We start from the raw sequence: 22,056 nt of genomic DNA, 5'->3' as shown, positions 1-22,056 counted from the left end.
CAGGGAAATGGCCTTGCCTTGGCAGAAGGAGCTGTGCTACCTCCTCTCAAATACCTCTTTCTCTGAGCATTACTTTGCATGGATGCCTGTTAATGATATGGATGCCTGTGTGTTTCATGCACAGGTGACACATGGGGAATCGAACACAAGACCATACAGCTCCCTCTTAATGAACTGTCCTAATGTGGTCTAAGATGTGTGATGCATTACACAAAATGTAAAACTAACAATAAGCTATGTGCCAAAAAGATTAGAAGTCTACAGTCCTCCCTAAGAGTTAAAAGCCTATAAGCACAATGATTAAGAGTGCTTAAGGGGAGTGTTGAGGCTAAATCTGCCTGTTTGGTCTATACAACTGATCACAAATTGGAGCCCAGATATTCAGAAGATGGCAAGGGGCCTCTGGACAGGGACAGCTTGCTGGCAAGCAGCAAAGAGCCTCATCCTGAAAAGGGGGAGAGCCAAACATGTTTCCCAAGGAGCCTAGGCTTTCCTAGTCGGCACCTGCATCATGGGGGCAACGGAGCCATCTGCCACACAACTGGTACAAATGGGTCTTACTGGTCCACCTGGACTGGCAAGACCCCACCATCAGCACCTCCTTTGGGCACTAACCTTTGCAACATCATTGATCAAGTCCTGGTATTTGTTTTCTGGCTTCGCCATGCCCAGCTCCGTTAGCTTCTTCAGCCCTGACTGGATCTTTCCTTTCTTCTCTTGCAGGCTCAGGTTGCTGTCCTCCTTGAGCAGCTGAGGGGTCTTCATCTTGTCGGGGGTCCTGGCATCTCGGATGGCTCTCCTCTGCATGGCCCTCTGGTGCTCAGCCTCCTGGAAAAGAGCCAGGGGCTCCGTCAGACCTCCCCTGTCCCTGGGCAGCCATAGGGACCCTCAGAGGGAGCGATGCCCAAGGAGGGAGACCCCCATACCTGCTCAGCGGTGGCTGCAGTCTCCAGGATCTCGGTCAGCGTCTCTCCTGGCTGGAAGCGGATCACATCCACAATTAAATGCTTGGTGCTGGAAAACAAAATGGAAAGAGCAACACCATCAAGAGGGAAGAAGGCTCTGTAATCTATACAGTCCATCTGCCAGGGTCCAGGCCTCGGAGAGACCCCCTTCCCCACCGCCATTCCCTTCTCCTTTTGTGTCATGTCCTTTTAGACTGTAAGCCTGAGGGCAGGGAACTATCTAATTAACAGCTGGTAAGCCATCGAGAGCCTTGTGCCTGAAGAGCAGGGTATAAATACTCTAAACGAATCAAATAAACAAGAGTCAATCGCGGTGAAGACAGAAGCAAGAACCAAGAGGACAACCACTTCTGCTTGGCACATGCTTTTGCGGGCTCCCGCTCCATGGCCCCAGGAGCATGGAAACAGCCCACACTTCCTTCTCAATGCAGAGCGATGGAGTCTCCCTCCTTGGAGGCCTTTAAACAGAGGCTGTATGGCCATTGGTCAGTGAGGATGCTTTGACTGAGAGTTCCTGCATGGCAGAAGAAGGGGGCTGGACTGTATCCGGGCCCTGCTTAGTGTCAGAGAAAGGAGACTGAATGGCCAGGATTAGCTAGTCCAGCTACCCCTCGATGGCAGGTTGTGAGGCTCATGCTGTCCCACACAATGCCACTAAATTTCTCTCGCCTCTGGGAAGCTGCAACATCACAATGCTGCAACACAGCGGGAGCGCTACTATGTCCCCCAGTGCCATGCTGAGGGCAGCCAACTCACACACACACAGATACTTGGGCAGCTTTTCCCTGGCTGGCACCAGGGTCGCCTTACGCCCACCTCTTTCTAAGGAAAGAGACACGAAGCGTGCAAACTGGCTTTCTCGGAACTGAAGGACAAGCTCCCAAGAGACGGTCCCTTACAAACACACCAATTCTCCCAAATGAGAGCCACTATTCAGCTCCCCGGGTTTGCTGGGCTGTTATATAGATCACTTACTCTGGGGAGATCCCTAAGTGCCGCCATGGAGAACAAAATGCCCATGCTCTCCCAGGTCACATGCCAGTTTCATGGCTACTCACACTTCAACGTAAAACTGGAGGGAGAGGAGGTGCCTCCAGCCAAAGGGCACCATCCTACTGGCAAGCCCTGGGCAAGGAAGGGAAGGAAAAGCCATGTGCCCTGAAAGGCCAGCACCTGCCCTGGCTCCACTTACTTCAGCAGAATCGCCTTGGCATCCATCTCAGCGTTCTCATCCCCAGGAACATCAAATTTATTGGTCAGCGTGAGGGAAACCTCTGTTTTGGCCAGCATCTCCTTCCCTGGATCATTGATGCTTCCGGATGCCTCTCCTGGGAGAGACAAACAGTCAGACAGAGGCAGATGCTGCTTCACTTCTCTCTTTAGCCTGGGGGGTGGGGGCACATTGGGGCTGTGGGCTACATATGGGTCTCTGGGAGTTGCTTCTCCCTCCAAAGGCCCTCCACTGACCCCTACCAACCCTTTTAAACATAACATTTCCCCTGCTTTTCCATCCCCAAAACAGCAAAACCAACTGAAAACTGGCCACAGATCAGCAAATATGGCATCCAGGAGTGTTGCCCAATCACTTTTGGTGGACCCCTGCCCACCAGGAAGGATGGCGAACAAAACCCATTTGGAAAGGTTGAGGGGGTTGAGGCTGTTCAGCCTGGCTGAAGAGAAGAACTAGGTGTGACATGGTCATCCTCTTTCAATGCCTCAAGGGCTGCCCCATAGAAGGGGCAGGTTCCCCTGCTGCCCCATAAGGGAGGACCAGGTCTAATGGCTTTCAGTGACAGGAGAGTAGATTTGGACAGACATTAGAAGGAACTTCTTGAGTGAGAGTGGTCCAAAAATGGAGCCCAGTGGCCAGAGAGGTGAAGAGGACGTTTCAAAAAGAGGCTGGGCAGCTCCCTGCTTCTGGGATGCTCTGGCTGGAGGTCCGGCCCTAAGGAGGGAACTGGGCTCTATGGCCCCTTGAGACTTCTTCCAGCTCTTTGGCTCTATGCTTCCCAGATCCCAGCACAAGGTTTGGACACCTAGGGGTGGTCTCAACACTCCTGATGCCCTCCTGGGCTGGTATGTGGCCCACCTGCGACGCAACTCAGGCCTGCTACCTGCGCAGGTGTGGCGAACCAGGGCCACAGCCTCCCAAGATCAGGCCAGAGAGGGGACAGGGTCACCAACATACTTCTCCTTCTGCACGTAAGACAGCTAAAGGCCTTCTCTTCAGTCCCAAAGAGAAGCTTTAAAATGCCTCTTTAAAATGTAAATATGAAAGACAAGGGCACCAAGGCTTGGACTGCTTCCACCTGGCATTTCCGCACTCATTTCATCCAGCTTGAGTCCCACTTGAGGAAAAGGTGGAGTGTAAGCAAAGTGGCTGCCAGGCTAAATAAAACCCCAAAGGGCTCACCTATCAGAGATTCGATGGTGGGAACATCCCCTAAGTCATCCAGGAGTTCATGAATGGGGTCGTTGTGCTCGGGCGCAATGGCATCTTGATGGTCCAAAAGCAGCTGATTAGAGGACAACAGGAATCATGGATTAGCTGGTATTACATCTGGTTTCCCATCTTCTGTGTAACTGAATGCAACTAACTGACCACAGACCGACAGTGAGACCTCAGCAATGCTGCATCTGGAGGCCTGAGGGTTTGGCCCGTGGCATAAAGACGCTGGTGCTCCAGCAGCCAAGAGACTTACTGTGTGTGTGTTGATGATTTCTCCAATGGAAATATAAATCACAGGCTTTGTCAGGGTCACCAGGTCAGAATACTCATCAACATTGAACTTATCTTGCAGTTCTGGCACCTCGCAGGCAGCCTGGAAGAAGCGCCTGCAAAGACAAGAGGAGCCAACTGACCCAGGGAGCCTTCCCGGCCGGCCGGCCACCTGCCCTGGCCACAGCCACAACCAGAACTGTGCCGGCCAGTTGCTCCAGCCATAACTACAACCGTGCCGACCAGGCAGCCGCTCCAGCCGCGGCGGGGCAGAAGGTCCCCTAGTCTTAGCCCCAGGATTGCCCCCTTTCCTGCTCTGCTTTCTTTGCTCCTTTGGGAGTTAACTGGTCTGCCTTTCGCGCTCCCAAGTGACCTCCCTCCCTCAAAGGACAACCCTGTCATCAGGCAAAGGGCAATTTTGTTCCTAGCTGATGGAAAACTATTTTGCTCCTTTCCCCTTTCTTTTCCAAGGCATCCTGGCAACATTTTCTCTTTTCTGCATGCTTGGATTTTCTTATTTCTATTTTTCTGCCACAAAAAACTACAGCAAAGCATTTCCTATGCATACAAAGCCCACGAAGCTCCTGCATGCCCAGAAAGATGCCAGGGCTGAAAGCGGTGTCTGTCAAAAGGAACACAGAAGATGTCCAGAGAAATAGCCGTCTTCCTGGTCGCACTCACATACTTGGCAAGCAGGCAATTCTAGGCACGAAACACTCCTAAATGTGGCAGTGCTTCATTTTCTAATAGGGATTGTTCTTTATTCTTTCTTTTTTAAGTACAGTTGCAACTGCTAAGTATTGAAAATACTGCCTCAGTGCCTTCTCACTGCTGTGTTTGTGCAGATAACTGCATTTGTCCTTAGCCACGCGGGCATCAAGGCTCCTCAAAGGCCAGTGGCTTCCTCCTGCCCAGATCTCCTACTTCTTGTAGGTGCTGAATTTTTAGCTACGTTTTCTCATTGCTTTTCAAGATATTCCTCACCCATTACCAGGACTTTCCTACCTGAATTTCTGATAGGACTGAGACAGATACTCATTAATGATACCAAGATGGGCATTGTCACCCAGGAACATCTTGTTTGACGCCGCGTGCTGCAACATTTTTGCAATGGAGCCGAGGTTTCGCCGTTGGTCAGTGGTCAGTTGTCCTCCTGCTGACAAATCAATGATGTCGAAGGCATCTGGAGCCACAATGGCTGGGTTCATGTATCGATAGTACAGGAGGTTGCCTACAATCTGTGAGAGAGACAGAGGAGATGCCAAGAGGCCTTTGCCGGATCCCCTGTTCTCTCACCTAATCCAAGTGAACAAGGCAGACCCATTGCTCCCCAATGCTACTGTTCCCAGTTGCTCAGATGCACAGAGAGGCAGGAGAGAGGCAACAGATGTTCAGAAGGAAAAGAAAGCTGCAAACACATGTAGCAGAAATTCAGGACCCCTTTTTCTCACTCTAGAAAGCAACTAGCTAAACTTTGGGGAAGATTTTTATCCAGACACAGGGGAAACCAAGAAGAGCAGAAAACAAATATCCAGGTCATTCTGAGCTCTGCCTGAAGGCTGCCTGAGCCAGGAATCTTCCAGAAACTCAAAGGCGGGAGGCTGGCAAAGAAAGCGGGGGCCGGACGGGGGAGCTTTGGGGAGCCACTGCTAGCCTCCGCTCTGGAGCTGCCAGGCTGAGGAGAAGAGCATTTCTTGGCCAAAGGGATGCTGTGTTGCAAAAGTAGGAAACTGGTGTGAAGCCATAGCTGCTCTCAAGGGAAGGCTAGACTGCCCCACAGTCCGAATGGGTTTGGCTGAAGACCACTGGCTATCCTAGCGCCACCTGCCCAACCGCCCCAGACACAGCCGCTGCCACAGTACAGTTAGTGTCACCAGATGCTACTCCAGAGGAGACCAGTGCCTCCCACCTAAGTGTACACTTTAAAAATCAATTCACCTGCAGAGAAAGCCTAGATTCGATGCCTCAGTGCGGGAAAAGCACAGAACTAGAAGAGAGAAGAAAACAGGATTCAGATCCTTTTGGGGGAAGAGGCACATAGCTGCTTTCTGTCTTTAAGGAGGAGCTGCCAGGCATTACTTGTTAGTGCTGCGCATCGTGGTGCAATGCCACGCAGCCCTGATCACGGGCCAGTCTCTCCGACCCACTTCGGGGACTAGGAGGCTACTTTGGTGAGCCTTTTGGTGCTTCAAAGACACACATATCTACTCATTCTTTTTCTTTTTCCTAGGAACTGACTGTTCACTACAAATCCACCTGAGACATCCTCAGTCTTTTGGGGAAATGAATTTAAAATAAAGTAAGCTGTCATGCTCTCTTCTCGCAAGGACAGAAAAGCTGGCATCGGTTCCCACAGGAGAACTGAGCCACAATGGCCGGCAGCACTCCTCCAGAGAAACAGAGCACTGCAGAAAGAGAGGCAGATGTGGCAGAAGCAAAGAGCCCACTGACCTCCCCAGCCCTCCTTTTGGCCAGACGCCCCTCTCCCCTTTGGGCCTGAGCTGGCCACTGGACAAGAGGAGGGGGCGAGGCGCATGGAGGAGCCGCAAAGCCATGAGGCGCAAGGAGGGCTCCGGCCGCCCAGCCTCACCTTCAGCAACTCATCCTCGCTCGCATCGGGAAACTTTTCGTGCAACGAATCCTTCAGGACTTTGGCAATGAAGCGCATTCCATAACTGTAGAAAGGACGAGACAGAAAAGGACAAGGAAATGAGGAGGCAAAAGGGGGAATGTGGTTCCTCTTCTCCTTAGTAGCCACTCTGGGACTCACGGGACTTTTTCCAGGGAGCCAATGATGGCCAGCAGGAATTTGTCAGTCACAGTCCGCATGTTCTTGATGGAGGCGTCCAGGCGGGTCTTCACCTCCTCGTGGGCAAGGGCTTGCTCAGGCGTAACATCGTAAGGCAGCTTGCTGTAAGGAAGAAAAAGAAAAGAGGTCAGTCTCAAGGTGGGGCCAGGCCACTTTCCACTTCCCTCTTGAAGGCCCACCTGCCCAGCCACTGCCCCTCTGGGCTGCAGGGGAAACAAAGCAGGCCCTCTTCCCAAAACCCACCCGGCAAAACAGAAATTCAGAACAGGCCGGCTCTGAAACACTTGGACAGGTTTGCTTTGCTGTGGATCCAGGCGCCCATTGCGAGGCCGCAGTGCGCGTCAGTGGCGCCAGGAGGGGCTGCTCCCCAAACCCCTCCCTTTTGGCAAGAAGGGCCTGTTCAAATGGGGCTGGGCTGAAGCTCAAGCAGAGCAGAAAGGACAGCTCCCACCATGCTTTAAAATTAAAATGTCAAAATTTTAAACTTTAAAACAACATTATTTTTAAAAACCTTTAAAATTTTTATTTTAAAACATCACAATTTGAAGGTATAATTTTAATTTTGCTACTTGTTTTATGTCACAACTGTTAACCTGACGTTCACTGATGTATGGGAATTATGATTTGCAAGTAACATTTGGGCAAAAAAGAATGACTAAGGATTCCTTCTGGTGCAAAATGGAATGGGATCAATGGAGGGGGTTGGCACCATGAGTTGGCGCACTGTGTGACGACAACCCTAGTGATGCCATAGGTCCTAATGCTTGCAGCTTGTAGCTATGAGTCTCAGCCCAGGAGCAAGACCAAGGACCATTTCCCAGGGCCTTTAAGAAGGTGCAGCTGTTCTCATGGCCATAGCTATGACAGCGTAACTAAGGGTCTGATGCCTCTATTTAAGGGGAAAGTGTTTATTTATTAGTGAATTAGTTATTTTAAAACCCATCGCCAGAAAAAAGGAGAAGTCACTCTTTCTGACCAAGATCCACAACAGATCCAACCCAATGAGCATGGCTGTCAATCTCCAAGCCAAACATGAGCTCTGGCGCACTTCCCTGTGCTGCCGCTCTCTGGAGCCTGGAATCTCCAAGCGTCTTGTGCGCACATGCGTGTCTGGGCATGGGCACTTCAAACAACTCAAAGACAAGGACCTGTGATCCCCAACGGCCCCCACCTGGCCTCTCCCGTCTGCGACTCCATCTGGTTGACCCATGACTTGTATATGTCCACGGGATCAGTCTTGATATTGAGGGACTTGTCCTCCATGATCTCCTTCACAACGGGTGCCAGGATCTGCCTCAAGGCGTTCTGCCCGCGAGCGCCACGGTTGAAGCTCACCACCATTTTGATCACGGTGGGGTTTCCAGTCACAATCTCATGCAGCTGGTCCACCTTTGACCTGCAAGTAAGGCAAGCTTTATTCGTGCAAAACACAACTCCTCCCAAGACTGTTCTGTGGTCATGAGCAAGACGGGCGCGGGCACCTGCTCCTTGGGTCTCTGGGAAGCCATCTCTGGGTGAGTCCCACTCTTTGGAGGAGGGCGATGGCTGCCATTGTGGCACAGATTCTCCCCAGACTGGAATTCAGAGACAGAGGCTGCAGCAGAGGGGAAACGCTGCTTTCAAAATGTCAGGCTCGTCAAACCTTTTATGGCTCCTTTGGAGGTCGCCTTGACCACAGGGTTGGCCAGGCCACCTGGTGCTGGCACCTGAGCATCCTCTCTGCCACTGCCAGCGACCAGATTATCAACTGCGTTAGAAGCAGAGCACTGCCTGCTCCCTTCCAGACCCTAAAGCACCCCTGAGAAAGACCATCTGCTGAGCAACCAGGCTGGCGCCATGGGCGCACCAAACCAAATGGCCGCTTGCTGAGTGTGCGAGTGGGCTATTCCAGGTGTGAGTGGCCGCCTGAATCCGATGGCAATAGCCCTCTTGAACAGACAACAGCATCACCTCCACCATCATAATGCTGTAGCCAATATCTGATCTGCCATGATCTAAGGAAGACATCGAGACGCCTTCAAGAGACTGAGACCTCCCTCCATGGCAACAACTGCCATCTTCTAGCCTGGAGGGAGAGAGGGAGATTGGGGATTGGAAAGGGGCTAATGTTGAATGTTTAATTGTATTCTGGATATATTTTTATTCCTGTAACTTGCTCCGATTCCTTGTTACTGGGCAGGCTATAAATAAATAATTTATTATTATAATTATTACTACTACTACTACTACTTTTCTTTTCAGTTTCAGAAGGTGCTACTAGTCCCATGAAAGAGAATAAGGAAACAGAGATGGGAAAGGAGTTTGGGGGGGGGGGGGTTGTTTTTAAAGCAGGTAGAATAGGATCCCATCCTGCATGGAGTCTTCCTCGCAGCAGCCAGAGTATGACAGCCTTTCTCCAGGTGGTTTTGAGCTGCAACTCCCAGCAGCCACAGCCTCCGCAGCCAATGGTGAGGGGCACTGGGAGCCTGAATCCAGTGGCATCTGGAGGGCTGCTTGATTCCCATCCCTGCAGTATTGCGTTTCAGGGGAGATGATGGCTCAGTGAAACATCCTTACACTTCAGGCTGCCACTCAGCCTCTTCCGCCAGTGATCCAACTGAATCAAACACTGGGGCCACGCGCACAAAGGCCGCGCACGCTTACGTACTTGATCTCTTCCTGCAGTGCGGTCTGGAAGAGGCGCAGAAGCAGGTATTCTTCTCTCTGGTTCGATGCATAGTTGTAGAGTGTGAAGATCACAGAGTCCATGAACTTGGTGGATTTGTTCTGCGGCATTTGGAAGATCAGCTTAGCCAGGTACGTTGGGTTCGTCTGTAACAAAACAGGGAGGAGGAGACGGTGGGGAATTGGGGCTGGGGGTGGGGGTGGGCAGGGGCAGAGACCTCTAAAGCAGGCCGGTCCCCTCTCACCTGCAGCAGGTAGAAGAGGTGCTGGTAGGCCTCCAGCTTCTCCCTCTTCTCTTTGCTCAGAGCTTTCAAGCCGCCCCTCTGCTTGTTCAGCATCATCATGTCTGACAGCTGCTCTTTGTTCTTCTTGGTAAGCTTTTTGCTGTGAGACACAACATCCTGCAGAGAAGAACAGAGAAGAACAGAAGAGGTGAACGGCTGCTTCAAATGAAAAACCCAAAGCTGTGGAATTATTCAGATCAATCAGGTTTCCTGGACTATCTGCTCAGAATCTTCTGGGCTTCATATTTAAGATTTACTTGCTATCTGAATAATAGCAAGAGACACAGTGAATCAGGATGCTTCCCAATGCCACAAACATCAAGAACCAGAACATGCAACTCTGTGGCCCTGGTCCCTTGAGCCATTGAAGGCCAGGGCCTCTGCGGTCAGCCAGGGACACAACATCTGTAAGTTGAGACTGGAGCTCTGGGTGTGCCAGAGAGAAAGAGAGATAGAGAGAGAGCAAGGAACAGAGGGAAAGAAGAGGAACAGAGAGAGAGAGAGAGAGAGTAATGGGGGAATGGTGCTGGAGCCACGAAGCTAACAGGCAGGTCACTGATCCGGTCAGAAACAGGGATTCTGGACTTAGGAATGTATGGAGGGACATTCCTATTTCCAAACACATTAGTATAAACAAATACCATGAGACCCTGATGCATCTGGAGAGACATGGAAGAATAATATCATATATGTTCCTGGCTGCGAGAATAGAATATGCTCAGAAATGGAAGAAGAATTTAGTTCCTATGGAAAAAAGAGGCTCTCTAAACTGAAGGATGCAGCAGAGATGGATAAACCGTCAGTTCTGATGAAAGAAAATTCATTAACAAAATGAGATTTGTTGATTGTTGGTTTTATTAATGAACAGGAATTAAACGTATAGACGAAGTGTAATCAACAGGGAGAATATAATGAACTGCACCTGCAGAACAGATTTAATGTTGATTTCTGAGTTGTAGTCTCCACTGTTAGTTTTATTTAAATAGCATTAGTCGTTTTGTCTTACTTCTTTTACTTGTTGCATTTTTTATTTAAAGCGCCACAGCTGAACGGAGGACCCGCTGCTGCCTCTGCCTCCCATACCTGGAGCGTGATCTTGTTCTGCACCAGGAGCCCAATCTTGATGTCCATCAGGTTGAGGTCGTTCTCCAGCTGCTGGTTGGACCGCAGCAAGGTCACCACCTCCTCCCTCAGCTTCATCAGGTCCAGCTCCTCCTGGAAGTCCTGGTCGCTCTGATCCAGCAGGTGCACAAACTTCCGCACCACTGCCATCGGTGGGTCTTCAGCGCTGACTGGGAAGGAAAGGACATCAGCCGAGGAGGAGAAGTGGCGCGGAGACTGTATTCTGAGATTTGGGGGCTCTGGTTTCTTGTGCCTGCAGCAGGCAGTCATAAAACCAATCCCTTTCTTTGGCCGTCATGAGCAAAGGGGGTTAAGGAGTCAGGGGTATGCTCTTGGCCTTTCTAGGACTCAAGGAAAAACTGGGGCTTTTGATGGAGCGTAATGCACTTCTGCCCTTGCATTATGGACCACCCCAACAGCTCTGAGAGAAGGAACCGAAGCCAGGAGTTACAGGAGTGGCAAACTAGACATGGTCATTCGAGAAGCACTACGAAGAGGAAGCCAAAGAGGCCACCTGCGTCGCGGGGTGCACTGGCGCCTTTCCCCTTGGCGCTTTCCTTCCCAGGGAAGAGTATGCGCCCTGCCCTCTGCAATACTCACTGAGGGTTTTGTAGTCGTCACGAGCTTTATTGGCACGGATAAAAGCCTGGATTTTCACAACGTCATCGATCTAGAGAGGAGAACAGAGCAGAATTTCTGCCACCTGGATCTACCAGAAGCAAAAAACCACAACACTTTTGCGTAGGCAAAGTCATTCTTACGTGGTCCTGGAAGTACTGCAGGCGATCTCTGTAGCGTTTTCGGGCCTGATACATCCTGGCCATTGCTTGAATCTGAGGAAGACAGAAAAATGACAGGATATTCCTTATCCAAAGATTATAAAACAATGTTACTGTGCTTTGGGATCGAGTATTAGAAATAAGCTTGGGCCTGACAACAATATTTAAGAAACAGTTTGTTATTTTGCATTACTGCCCAAAAGCTGGCCTTTGCCCTCCAGCCTGCAGGAGACGCCTGGCATGTCTGACCCGGCCAGAGCAACCCATGCCTTGGGGCTCCCTTTCGAAAGTGCTGGGAAACTTCAACCAGCCCAAAGAGCGGCCGTGGGGTCCTTAGGTGGGGCTGGCAGCAGGGCACACGGAGCTCCTTTGCTGCAATTGCCCCTCAGGCAGGCGGTCCGCTTCGGACACAACGTCCTGGTCATGGGCTCTGAAGCGCTCCGTGGCTCAGGCCCAGGATACCTGAAGGACCTCAGCTCCTGCATGAGCCTGATCTGGACCTTGGGAGGAGCACAGCGGATGGGGAAAGGCCGGCAGGGCCTTCTTGGTGGCTGCGCTCAGTCTTGCCTTCCTTTGCAAAGCCAGGATGGCTCCGTCTTGCCTTCCTTCCACCACCACATAAAAAACTCTCCTCTTCCAAGAGGCGCTTAGCAGTTGACTGCCATAGGCTCCCAAGTGTGTTGTTTTTATATCCTGCCTTTTAACGAAATTGTAAATGGCTTTAAGTCCACTGCTTTATTTGCTTTCCAAAGCTCTGGATATATTTTGTTGATTTTTGTATGTTTTTATTCTGTTCTAATTTTAATTTTCTGTAAGCCAACTTCCGTTCCAATACTGAATGATGATGATGATGATGATGATGGTGCAGGCATTCACAAATACGGCATACTGTCGCCTAAACAAGCATTTGCTGCTGTTGAGCGTGTTCAAGTCATTGCCTGCTTATGGCGACCCTAAAGCCCTGTCATGGAGTTTTTGCTAAGTTTCTTCAGAGGGGATTTCCCTTGCCATCCTATGAGGCTGAGAGAGTGCGACTCGCCCAAGCTCTCCCAGCAGGTTTCCATGGCTGAGCTGGGATTTGAACCCTGGCCTCCAGAGACATAGTCCAACGCTCAAGCCACTATGCCATTCTGGCTCTACAAATTAGTATGCCTTGGAGAATTTTGAAATACACAAAATCTGATCATACTAAGAAAAAGTATTTTTGTTGCCGAGTTCTGAAAGTACAAATATCCATCTTCGAGGCCAGCATTTCCCCTTTATTAGAATCACAGAATCGTAGAGCTGGAAGAGACCCTAAGAAGGGCCCTGATCCAGTCCAAGCCCCATGTTCTGCCATGCAGGAACTCCCAATCAAAGCATCCCCACTGATAGATGGCCATCCAGCCTCTGTTTAAAGACCTCCAGCTTGTTTTCTTGGATGCTCCTTTGCACTTTCCCCATTTTCCTCTCCTTTATCGTGACTTTGGCTGGTGGAAGTGGAGAGCAGCAACCACTATCCCCCGCTTGTCCCCAGCCGCCAGAGGAGACCTTCTCGGGGCCTGGAGGAGACGGCAGGCCCAAGGGACACCTCCACTCCCACTCTTGTCAGAAAAGAGAATTACCTTCACGGCCTCATCCTTGTGCGCCCGCAGGTACTTCAAGCGATCCTGATATTCTTTCCGCTGTTTGTAGCCACGCCACTGTGACTAAAACCAAACAAGATAGATGTGGGCTTTCTCCTCTGGCCACCTGTGGGCACTACCACCCAAATGCCCACTGTGCCCAAAGTGCTCCATGCTCCTTCACTGCTGGGCCCAGGGGGCTCAACCACAGCATGAAATCCTGGCTAGCAGCTCAGCTGTCCCTCCGCAATCACCCTGACTAAAGGAGGCTCCCCCAAACAGGAACAAGAGCCTCTCTGTTTCGGAGAGCAGCACTCCCTCTCTCTGGCACTACTGCCCCATCAGCCAGGGAAACCAAGACCCAACAGCTGGCACCCTTCGGAAAGGGTTTACTGCAGCTCCCAGGTCTGGGATGTTAAGAAAAAGAAACCCTCAGGCAAGTAGCCAGACTAGGAAAAAGGCAGCCAGCACTGAGCTCCAGAGGTTGCTGGAGCCCAGGGCTGGCACCGCACGGCAAGCATGGCTATCCATCTACCAGGTGCTGCCAGGGCAAGACTGGCCAGAACAAAAGGAGTCTTGCGAACACACCACTGCCCACAGCCGCCCTTGGCTTTCACTTCTGGCTTTCCCTCCCGGTCCAGATGTCCTCAAGGGTTCCCCTCTGTACCTGGATGCAAGTGATGGCAGGCACTTGCTTCTTCAAGAAGCGCATCCTGGCGCTGAACTCCTGCCGGACAAGGAAGCCACGGCAATGGGCCTGGAGCCGGGTGATGAGGCTCTCGTTGGCCACCCACAGCTGCTCTCGGTTGTAGGCAGCCGTGACGGCAGAGATGGCACTCTGGCAGAAGAGGAGAAGAGAAGCAGGGCTGGGCTGAAGGCAGCACTCCCTTCCTCCAAAGCCAGGCCAGAGCGCAGTGGGAGTCCAGGTGCCCCGCTGCCTTTCTGAGCCACTAGGAGTGGGAGGCAGAGACCTGCTCTGCAGCTGGCCAACCTCGCAAGGCGGGATGCGATGGGCAAGAGATGAGAGGAAAGGGTTGCTCTCTTGGCCACAGCAGCAGCAGTAGCAGCACTCAAAAGTGGGAGGGAGCTCCCTGCCTGAGGAACCTACCAATGGCTTTGGGGCTACCAGAAAGACTGTGTTTTCATGTTCCTGGCTAGTAGTGTAACTTTCTCTAAGGTGAATTACTGCTTCCACTTCCCCCCATCTTCACACATTTTGATATTTCTTTTCCTGTGCATCCTGTAGAAATCGTATTAATTATATACATAAAAGCTTATGCTATAGCTTTTCTCTGGCCTCTCAGGTGCCCCTCCCTGGAGCAGCGGGACCTAGAAACGGTCGTAGATGCTCTGGTAACCTCTCGCCTTGATTTCTGCAATGCGCTCTACATGGGGCAAACTCCAATTGAGACAAAACATGGCAGCCAGACTGGCCGCCGGAAAATCCAAGTTCGACCATATTACACCTATTTTAAAATCACTACATTGGCTGCCTATTAGCTTCCAGACACAGTACAAGGAGTTGGTTACCACCTACAAAGCCCTACATGGCCTGGGCCCAGTCTCCTTGAAGGAACGCTGCCTCCTCCCATACAATCCTTCTCACACACTCCGATCCTCCAGGAAAAACCTCTTACAATCTAGAAAGGCCAGGCTGGCGGTGAAATTCTCGGGGGTCCTTCTCTGTCACCGCTCCGGAAGAGATTTGCCAATTATCCTCGCTTGAGGCGTTTAAAAAGGTGACAAAAACCTTCCTCTTCTGGCAGGCCTTCCCTGATGGAGAAGGCCCAGAACCAAGTGAATCCCCCTCCTTTTATTATTTCTCTTAGTTGTGGTTTGTTGTTTAATTTTGATGTATTGTTATGTACTTTTTAACCCTGTTTTATTGTTTAATTTTATAGTTGGGAGGGAGGGTTGGGCCGGGGTCTTGTGGGGCTTGTTGTTTTTATTGTTGGATATTGTACTAACTTTGCTGTTACCCGCCTCAATCCTCAAAGCGGAAGAGGCAGGATATAAATAAATTATTATTATTATTATTATTATTATTATTATTATTATTATTATTATTATTACTTTCTTAAGGGTCTTTGGCACAAAGAGGCTGGCAAATCCAGCCCTCTTCCTGGCCCTGGGGGTGCCAAGGGGTGCCATGCCTTCTCCATGTACCTGGATGTCCTCCCGGGAAAGCTGGGTGTTGTTCTGGAGAAATCCCCGAGGCTCCTCCCAGTCTCCCTCTTTGGTCTGGAGGTTATGGTAGTAATGGTAGCCACCCTTCACCCAGTGCTTCACCCACTCGCTGCCGTTGTCCCCTGGGGAAAAAAAGAGGGCAAACAAATGACTGTCACCCGGTGCCGAGGCCCCTGCTCAGCTCACCATGGCCACCGCCAGAGGCACTCTCCCTGGCAAGGGAGCCGCCTCCGTATCCCAAACCAGCATTGGAACCAAAAGTAACGCTGAGATGCCAGGACTTCTGGCCCAGCCTCCCACAAAGTCCCTCTCCTTCCCAAGACTTTCCTCCCTTCTCAAGGCAAGAGAAGTGCTGATGATGGTGGAGAGTTTAGGCAGTTCCTTGGAGGCTTCGCTCCCGCAGTCAGTCACTCCTTACCTAGGGCCAGTTTCGTTCTCTTAGCTTCTGCCAGTTCCTGCTGGTATGTGTCTGCACATTCTGGCGTCACGCCATACAGCCCCACGTCCGCCGAGCGCAGGGCACCAAGGGTTCTCCCAACGCTGCCCTCAGCCACTGCCTCGTTTATGGCCAGAATGCCTAAGGAAACTTGCAGAAAGAACAAGACAAACCTCAGAGGGGGAGAGAAAGGTAGGCCTTGCCATCGGGGAACTGAACCCTTCCCGCAAGGCATCTGACTCCATCCTGGCCTCCGAGGGGGAGAGAGGGTGGGCCAATGCCATCAGGCCTATCCTTAAGATACAGAGCCCTCCATCTGTCCATCTGCCTTGGTCCAGGCCTCAGAGGGAGAGAAGAATGCTGGACCTGATCCTCTTCTCCCCCCACCATTCCCTTCTCTTTTTGTGTCGTGTCTTCATAGAGCGTAAGCCTGAAGGCAGGGAACCGTCTGATTAAAAGACTTTATGTACAGTGCTGTGTAAATTTACAGCGCTATATAAATAAAGCTTAATAATAATAATAATAATAATAACAACAACAGTTAGCACCTCTGTTCTAGCTAATATACATGAACACAGGGCTAAGGAATCCACACACTTGCCAGCACTGGGTGGGGAGAATGAAGAGCCCTAACTGCATGCACCCCGGTCCTAGAAAGCCCCCAGACCAACCCCACTGGTATGTTTATTTTGAAAAGTGAGAAACTGCCCATAAAAGCTCAGGAGGGCTGCCTGGATCATTGGCGTCCCTGAAAACATCCCTCCAGTTCCCAGCACCTCATTACTTCATCAAAAATCAACAGGGAAACCTTTTCCCACCACCAGTACTCCATCCCTGGCCATGCTGGTTTGCTTGGGAAGCACTGTATGGAGACCCCCTGCCGCCACCCATCTCTCTGTCCTCAGTCAATATTGCTCCCTCCCCTAAAGGCTCTGCTATGGGGGCCACCATGAGCTCTAGAACATTCCAAACAGGGCATCTGCACAGGCATAAAACCCATGTCTCTGTGTGGCACAGAACACCAAGAAGAACCGGGAGCAGTAACACACACCCCAGAGCCACCGGCAGCACATTGTCCGCACATGGGTCCTTAAACATGAAGCAAGACTTACACCTTTGGGCTTCCTCTGTATCTCTGTTTGACTGATGGATCCCTCCCTGAATTTCATCCAGCCAGAGGACAGCGGTTTCATCGTGAGTTTCCTGAAGGCCAAACACAGAAACAAGACTGAAGCAAAGTCTCCTGCTGTTAGTTATGGAAGAGGGAAGATGGGGAGGGAAAGCAAAAAGCCCATTCTTTCAGGAATGCTTTAACTGTGCATTCCTGCATGACAGGGATGGACTAGATGCCCCTTTGGGTCACTTCTAATTCTGAGATTCAATGATTCTGTTTAAAGTAAATAAAGCCACAAAGAATTTAATAAAAAACACTTCTCAACTTAGAAGAGGAAGGGAGGAAAACAGTGCTGGAGCTAGGCAAAATTTCAATGGTTGCCACAGCCAGGAAGAACATGCCCTCCCATGCCACAATGCCTTCACTGGTGAGACGCAGAGAAGAGCCTTTCCAAGAGACCTCAGGCCCTGACCCACAGGCACTTCTCCAGATACAAGCTGCTTAAAATGCCAAAGGAAGACCAGCTCAGGCATTCAAGAGATTTCCTGAAGGAAGGCAGGCAACAAAGCAAAAGGAACTGGTGGGGCGGAGGGGAGGCTCCAGTCCTCACCACCAGCTGCCCCTCGCAGCCACTCACCTGTGCTTTCTCCCTCTTTGCGCGGAGAAGCACATCTTGGTAGTGCTGTGCTACTCTGGGTGTCACTCCCTCCAGTTTTGCTGCAGGAATCTGGAGAGCCTGTAGAGTCTTTTTAGCATCTCCTTCGTCCAAAGCCTCATTGATGTGCCCTATCGCTAAAATCCCTGGAACAGGCATGGAAAGAAGAACATAATTGAATTACCTCAACCAAGGAGACCTGACCTGACAAAATGACCATCAGCTGCAGCATTTCTGTTCTTGAAAGCAAGTGGCTACTTCACATTTAACCCCCCTCAACTGCTCCTGGGGGTGAGGGGGACCCCTATGCTTCCAGAGCCCCACAGGCCCTTCATGCGAGAGGGCTGGGGCCAGGCTCAGCCCTCTGCCAACTCTGCCTCCGACTGATCTTTCTAGCAGCCCAGCAGGGCCAACAGAGCTGGGAGCCTGCCAGTTTTGGCAAGAAGGCTACCCTGCCAGAACACGGCCCTCCCCTCTCCTCCCCTGATCCACTTACTCTCATGTTCCTCATGTACCACAGCATTCACCCTGTCAACACACGACTGGATATCATTCCATGTGATGAACTCCATCCCTTCAGCCTGTGCCTGAGCTTTCAGCCGCAGCAAGTCGTCGATGTATCTGCCAAAGCCGAGAGAAAAGACAGCCTCAGTGAACCAGCAGCAGCAGCAGCAGAAATGCCAAAATATAAAGCCTCAGGCAGTGAGAGAGAAAGGTCATGTGCATTAGCTCTGCAGAGCACATGCAGGAGCAGGAGGACTATCGCAGGCAGGAGGAGTGCAAAGCCTCCACTGCCACCACCTCACCTCCAAGGCCAGAAGCTCTCTGCCTCTCTTCCTAGGCCACTTGTGCCTTGGACCTTTGCCTGGCCACAGAGAAAATGGGAATCCCACGGGGCCTCTGGATGTATCCCAGCCCCCCTGAACTGCTTTCACAGAATCATAGAATACTAGAGTTGGAAGAGACCGCAAGGGCCATCCAGTCCAACCTCCTGTCATGCAGGAAATCCAAATCAAAGCATCCCTGACAGCCTCTGTTTAAAGACCTCCCAGGAGGGAGATTCCACTACACTCTGAGGGAGTATGTTCCACTGTCAGACAGCCCTTACTGTCAGGACATTCTTCCTAATGTTGAGGTGGAATCTCTTTTGCTGTAGCTTGCATCCATTGTTCCGGGTCCTTTCTTCTGGCGCTTCAGAAGGAGAAAGGCTGTGGGGCAGGGGGAGTGGCGGGGCAAAGGGGGCTCTGGCCAACTGACCTCTGGGAGTTTTCATCCTCGACATTGGTCAGGCCTGTGACTGGGCTGCTCAGCTGCTTCCAGATCATGTTGAGGTCCCCAGAGTCCAGGGCTCGGTTGATTAGGGCCACAGAGGAGAGCATCTCCACAGCAACTGACAGTTCTGGGTGGGTGAGGTTACCCTGAGGAGGAGAACACATGACAGCCATCCCTGCCTCACAAGGGAGAAGGCGAGGAGAAACAAAAGGTTATGGGTACACTATGGCCATGCAAAGAAACGGAGGGTAGTGTAAGGGATCCCTCACAACCTCATGGGAGAAGGGGGCATGGAACCATCAGAGTGTAACGGATAAGCCTTGGTTCCCCCTCAACCTCCCAGTCTTTCCCAGCCGCCTTACTGGGCAATGCTGCTGAGGACACTACCTGGAACCCTCTGTTTCAAACCTGGTGCTCAGCAAGGATGGCAAAATGCTCACAGATCACAACACAAAGGCCTCAGAGAAGGGTGTGCTTGGCACTTACGTCTGGGCTCTGCTGCTGGAGGGTGGACAGTTCCCGCTGGTACAAGTCGGCGGCAAAGGGGTAGACAGGGGGGCAGCTGCGCCTCTGGGTTCATCAGCTCCACCACCGTCTTCTCGGAAAGGCCATTGCGGATGGCCACGTTGATCCGTCCCACAGCTCCCAGCCCTGGAGTGGCGGAAGGGGAGCAAGATGCAGAAGGCTGGAAATGGAAGGCCGCAGGGAAGGGGAACTATCCAGGGGGGCCACATCTGCAGAGGATGGGCACCCACACAATTCTTCGCTTCAAGACACAGGGAGCAGCAACTAGATGCTGCTTTCTCCAGCTGAACTGCAGACCTAGCACAGATTTCATTGCTGAAGCAAAGGGTGCAAAGCAGTGCCCCCCAAGATCAGCATGCACCAAGTCTTACTATGCCAGAAACATAGTGGTATAGTGGTTAAGGGAGAAGTGGGGTTCTTCTTCAGAGAGAAAAGGTCTCCCTCTGTGCCCCCTCCATGCAACCTCTCAGAAGGCAGTGCCCACAGCAAGCCCAACCTACTTCAGGACTTTGGAAGCTGTGCAGAACCCCCCCCCCCCCAATGATCCTCCCCCCTCCATCCATAGGAGACAGAGGCCACGCCAGCCTCCCTTTTGAGGGTGACTCACTGTTCCCCTGCTGCCTGGGCTGCAGGGCAGAAAGCAGAGAAACCAGGGGGACACAGACATCTGCCATACCTAGCAGAAGCAGAACAGAAGAAGGCAGAGAAGGGAGACAAGAAAAACTGGGAGGAAAGTCAAGCTCCACGGAGAAGGCAAGGCAGGGCAAGCGGTCAGGATCCTTTTCTCCTTGCTGCAGTGAGAAGGCAACTTGGTGGAGCTGCTGCCTCCCTCATCAGCCCTCAGAGGACGGAAGGCGGAAGGGGCTCGGGCCCTCGGAGGAGCAGGCCCTGTGGAGAGAAACTTACTCTGCCGGTACTGCTGGGCAGCACTGTTGGCCATGTCCACCCCGGCCTGCACTTCCTCCTTCTGCAGCGGCCCTGCTCTGTCCGCCTGGGAGCCAAAGAGAATACTCTCCATCACTGCCTCCATCCTCCCTCCCAGCCAAGCCCAGGCACCCCCTGCCTTTCAGCGCCTCTCCCAGCTCATGGCTCTAAGGCAGGAGGAGCCAAGGAGGGCCCATGCTCAGCAAAACACCAAAGGGCAGCAGCCAGCCTGGATGACAGTCCCTGCTGTGCATGGCTGCTCTGTGTCCTGAGCCAGAAAGAGGAACTGCAAATGCTAGCACTGGAGCAGTTGCCAAGGCAGTCCCAGCCAAATGAGCCAGGGCTGCAGAATCCCAGAGAAGCCAGACCACTTGGATGCTCAGGGTCCCTTCATAGCTCACAGCCACACATCCTGAGCATCCAAATGGTGCAAAAGGTTTTAAGCAACACAGTGTCAAGAGCCCACTGGACAAACCCTAGAGCATGTGGTACCCAAATCACTTGCACACATATGCATAAATACACAGGTACCTCCTGCTTTTGCTCCTTCTCTCTCAGGAGCTGCTTGAGGTACCAATCACTGTTTTCAGACTGGAGCCCCCGGAGGCCCAGGGACACAGAGGACAGTGCCTGGTACAAAGCAGCAGCATCTCCCTGGTCCAGAGCCAAGTCAATCTTCGACAAAGCCGAATGTGCTGGAGAGAAAAGAGGCGGGAAGCCGAATGGGAGGACTGCTGCAACCAAGCTCCACCATCATAAAGTGAGGGTGAACCGAAGCGGGTGCCAAGCACTGCCAGGCATTTCTTCCACAGGTGGGCAAGGTGCCTAAAGGCCAGTGGAAAGGGCTCCCATTGTCAGGGCATGGAAGGGGGCAGCAACAAGAGCTAACTGGGACTTTGGGATCACAGCGGCATCCAAAGGGAGCCAGGAAGTGGGTCCCCAACTGGGAGTGATGGGAGGGGGCCTTCCAAACGTACTGTTGACTTTGTTGATGTTGCCTTGGATCTCCGCTTGTGTCAGCAGCTCTTCATACACATCCCTTTCTCTGTCCACATCCTCAGCAGCAATCTGAAGGGCAAGAGAGCACCGTCCTGATGCCAGCGTCTCTCCAGAGAGGTTGCTGTGGAGTTGCTAAGCAGAAGCACTGCACCAGGCCTGCTTTCAAGCCCATGCAAGAGGCAGCATGGAAGCCAAATACAAAATCACAGCAAGACAGAACTGCCACTACACTGAAAGCAAGGACTCCTAACCCTCCTGGGAGAAAAGGCCAAAACCAGAAAGAGAACGAGTTGACCATCATTCCAGTTTTTTCTCAGAATAGCAGCTTCCCAGAACTGCCTCATATCTGTTTAGCTTCTCCTGCCATGTTTTGGGCACTTCTCTAGCAATATTGAGCTTTATCGAACATTCCTTTTACAGGCTTTATGTTCTTATTCCAGTTCAAAAACTGTTCTATAATAAAAAGGCACACAGCCTCTGGAGGAGCGTCTCTCTGTGAGAATGAGTGTCCTGGTGTTACCTCCTTCCTAAGGAGCCCCCAGCTGAGTTGAACAGCTTCAAAGCTTGCCCCCTCCATAGGGCACCCCTCTTTCCCAATTCTGTTGCCCAAAAAGCAGAACCAGCACTCCTTTGCCCCCCCCCCAACCATCTGCACCTCCCTCCCCAAGCAAAGCTGGGGTCTAATCTGCCCAAACCCCTTCCCCTCCTGCCACCAGCCAAGGGAAAGAGAAAGAAAGCCTACCTTGTTCCGTGCGTTCTCCGTCTTGTCCTGCTTTGCCTGGTAGAGGGTCTCCTGGTAAACTTGTGCCAGGGGCTCTTCAAGGTTGACCAGCATGGCATTGGGGTTCCTCATTGCAGCCAAGGTCTCAGCTGGGACCTGGTGGTCGATGGCGTCATTTATGGCAATGACGGCCGCATGCACTTGGAGGGGAGCAGTACAGATGACATCAGTTGCAGCTTGGCAGGTACCCAGAAGACGCCCTGCAGCTCCAAGGGCT

The 22,056-nt window shown here is 51.8% G+C and overlaps 1 protein-coding gene across 1 annotated transcript in view; it reads right to left on the bottom strand.

The window, feature by feature from the left end:
• LOC121932994 (ras GTPase-activating-like protein IQGAP1) overlaps window positions 1-22,056 on the bottom strand; it is a 34,606-nt gene that overhangs the window by 3,376 nt on the left and 9,174 nt on the right. The window contains 28 exon segments of the mRNA XM_042472168.1: window positions 616-828; window positions 927-1,014; window positions 2,158-2,293; window positions 3,379-3,481; window positions 3,668-3,800; window positions 4,690-4,922; window positions 6,275-6,359; window positions 6,455-6,595; window positions 7,665-7,889; window positions 9,141-9,304; window positions 9,403-9,558; window positions 10,525-10,733; window positions 11,164-11,233; window positions 11,325-11,396; window positions 12,947-13,030; window positions 13,614-13,784; window positions 15,113-15,255; window positions 15,552-15,719; window positions 16,682-16,772; window positions 17,321-17,484; window positions 17,835-17,959; window positions 18,596-18,756; window positions 19,097-19,168; window positions 19,170-19,261; window positions 20,042-20,126; window positions 20,591-20,754; window positions 21,037-21,127; window positions 21,801-21,979. Of these exon segments, the coding sequence (XP_042328102.1) occupies window positions 616-828; window positions 927-1,014; window positions 2,158-2,293; window positions 3,379-3,481; window positions 3,668-3,800; window positions 4,690-4,922; window positions 6,275-6,359; window positions 6,455-6,595; window positions 7,665-7,889; window positions 9,141-9,304; window positions 9,403-9,558; window positions 10,525-10,733; window positions 11,164-11,233; window positions 11,325-11,396; window positions 12,947-13,030; window positions 13,614-13,784; window positions 15,113-15,255; window positions 15,552-15,719; window positions 16,682-16,772; window positions 17,321-17,484; window positions 17,835-17,959; window positions 18,596-18,756; window positions 19,097-19,168; window positions 19,170-19,261; window positions 20,042-20,126; window positions 20,591-20,754; window positions 21,037-21,127; window positions 21,801-21,979 (3,818 nt within the window).

The sequence above is a fragment of the Sceloporus undulatus genome, chromosome 6 (genome assembly GCF_019175285.1).
Source record: "Sceloporus undulatus isolate JIND9_A2432 ecotype Alabama chromosome 6, SceUnd_v1.1, whole genome shotgun sequence".
Taxonomy (NCBI): domain Eukaryota; kingdom Metazoa; phylum Chordata; class Lepidosauria; order Squamata; family Phrynosomatidae; genus Sceloporus; species Sceloporus undulatus.
This window is presented reverse-complemented; position numbering and strand designations above follow the sequence as displayed.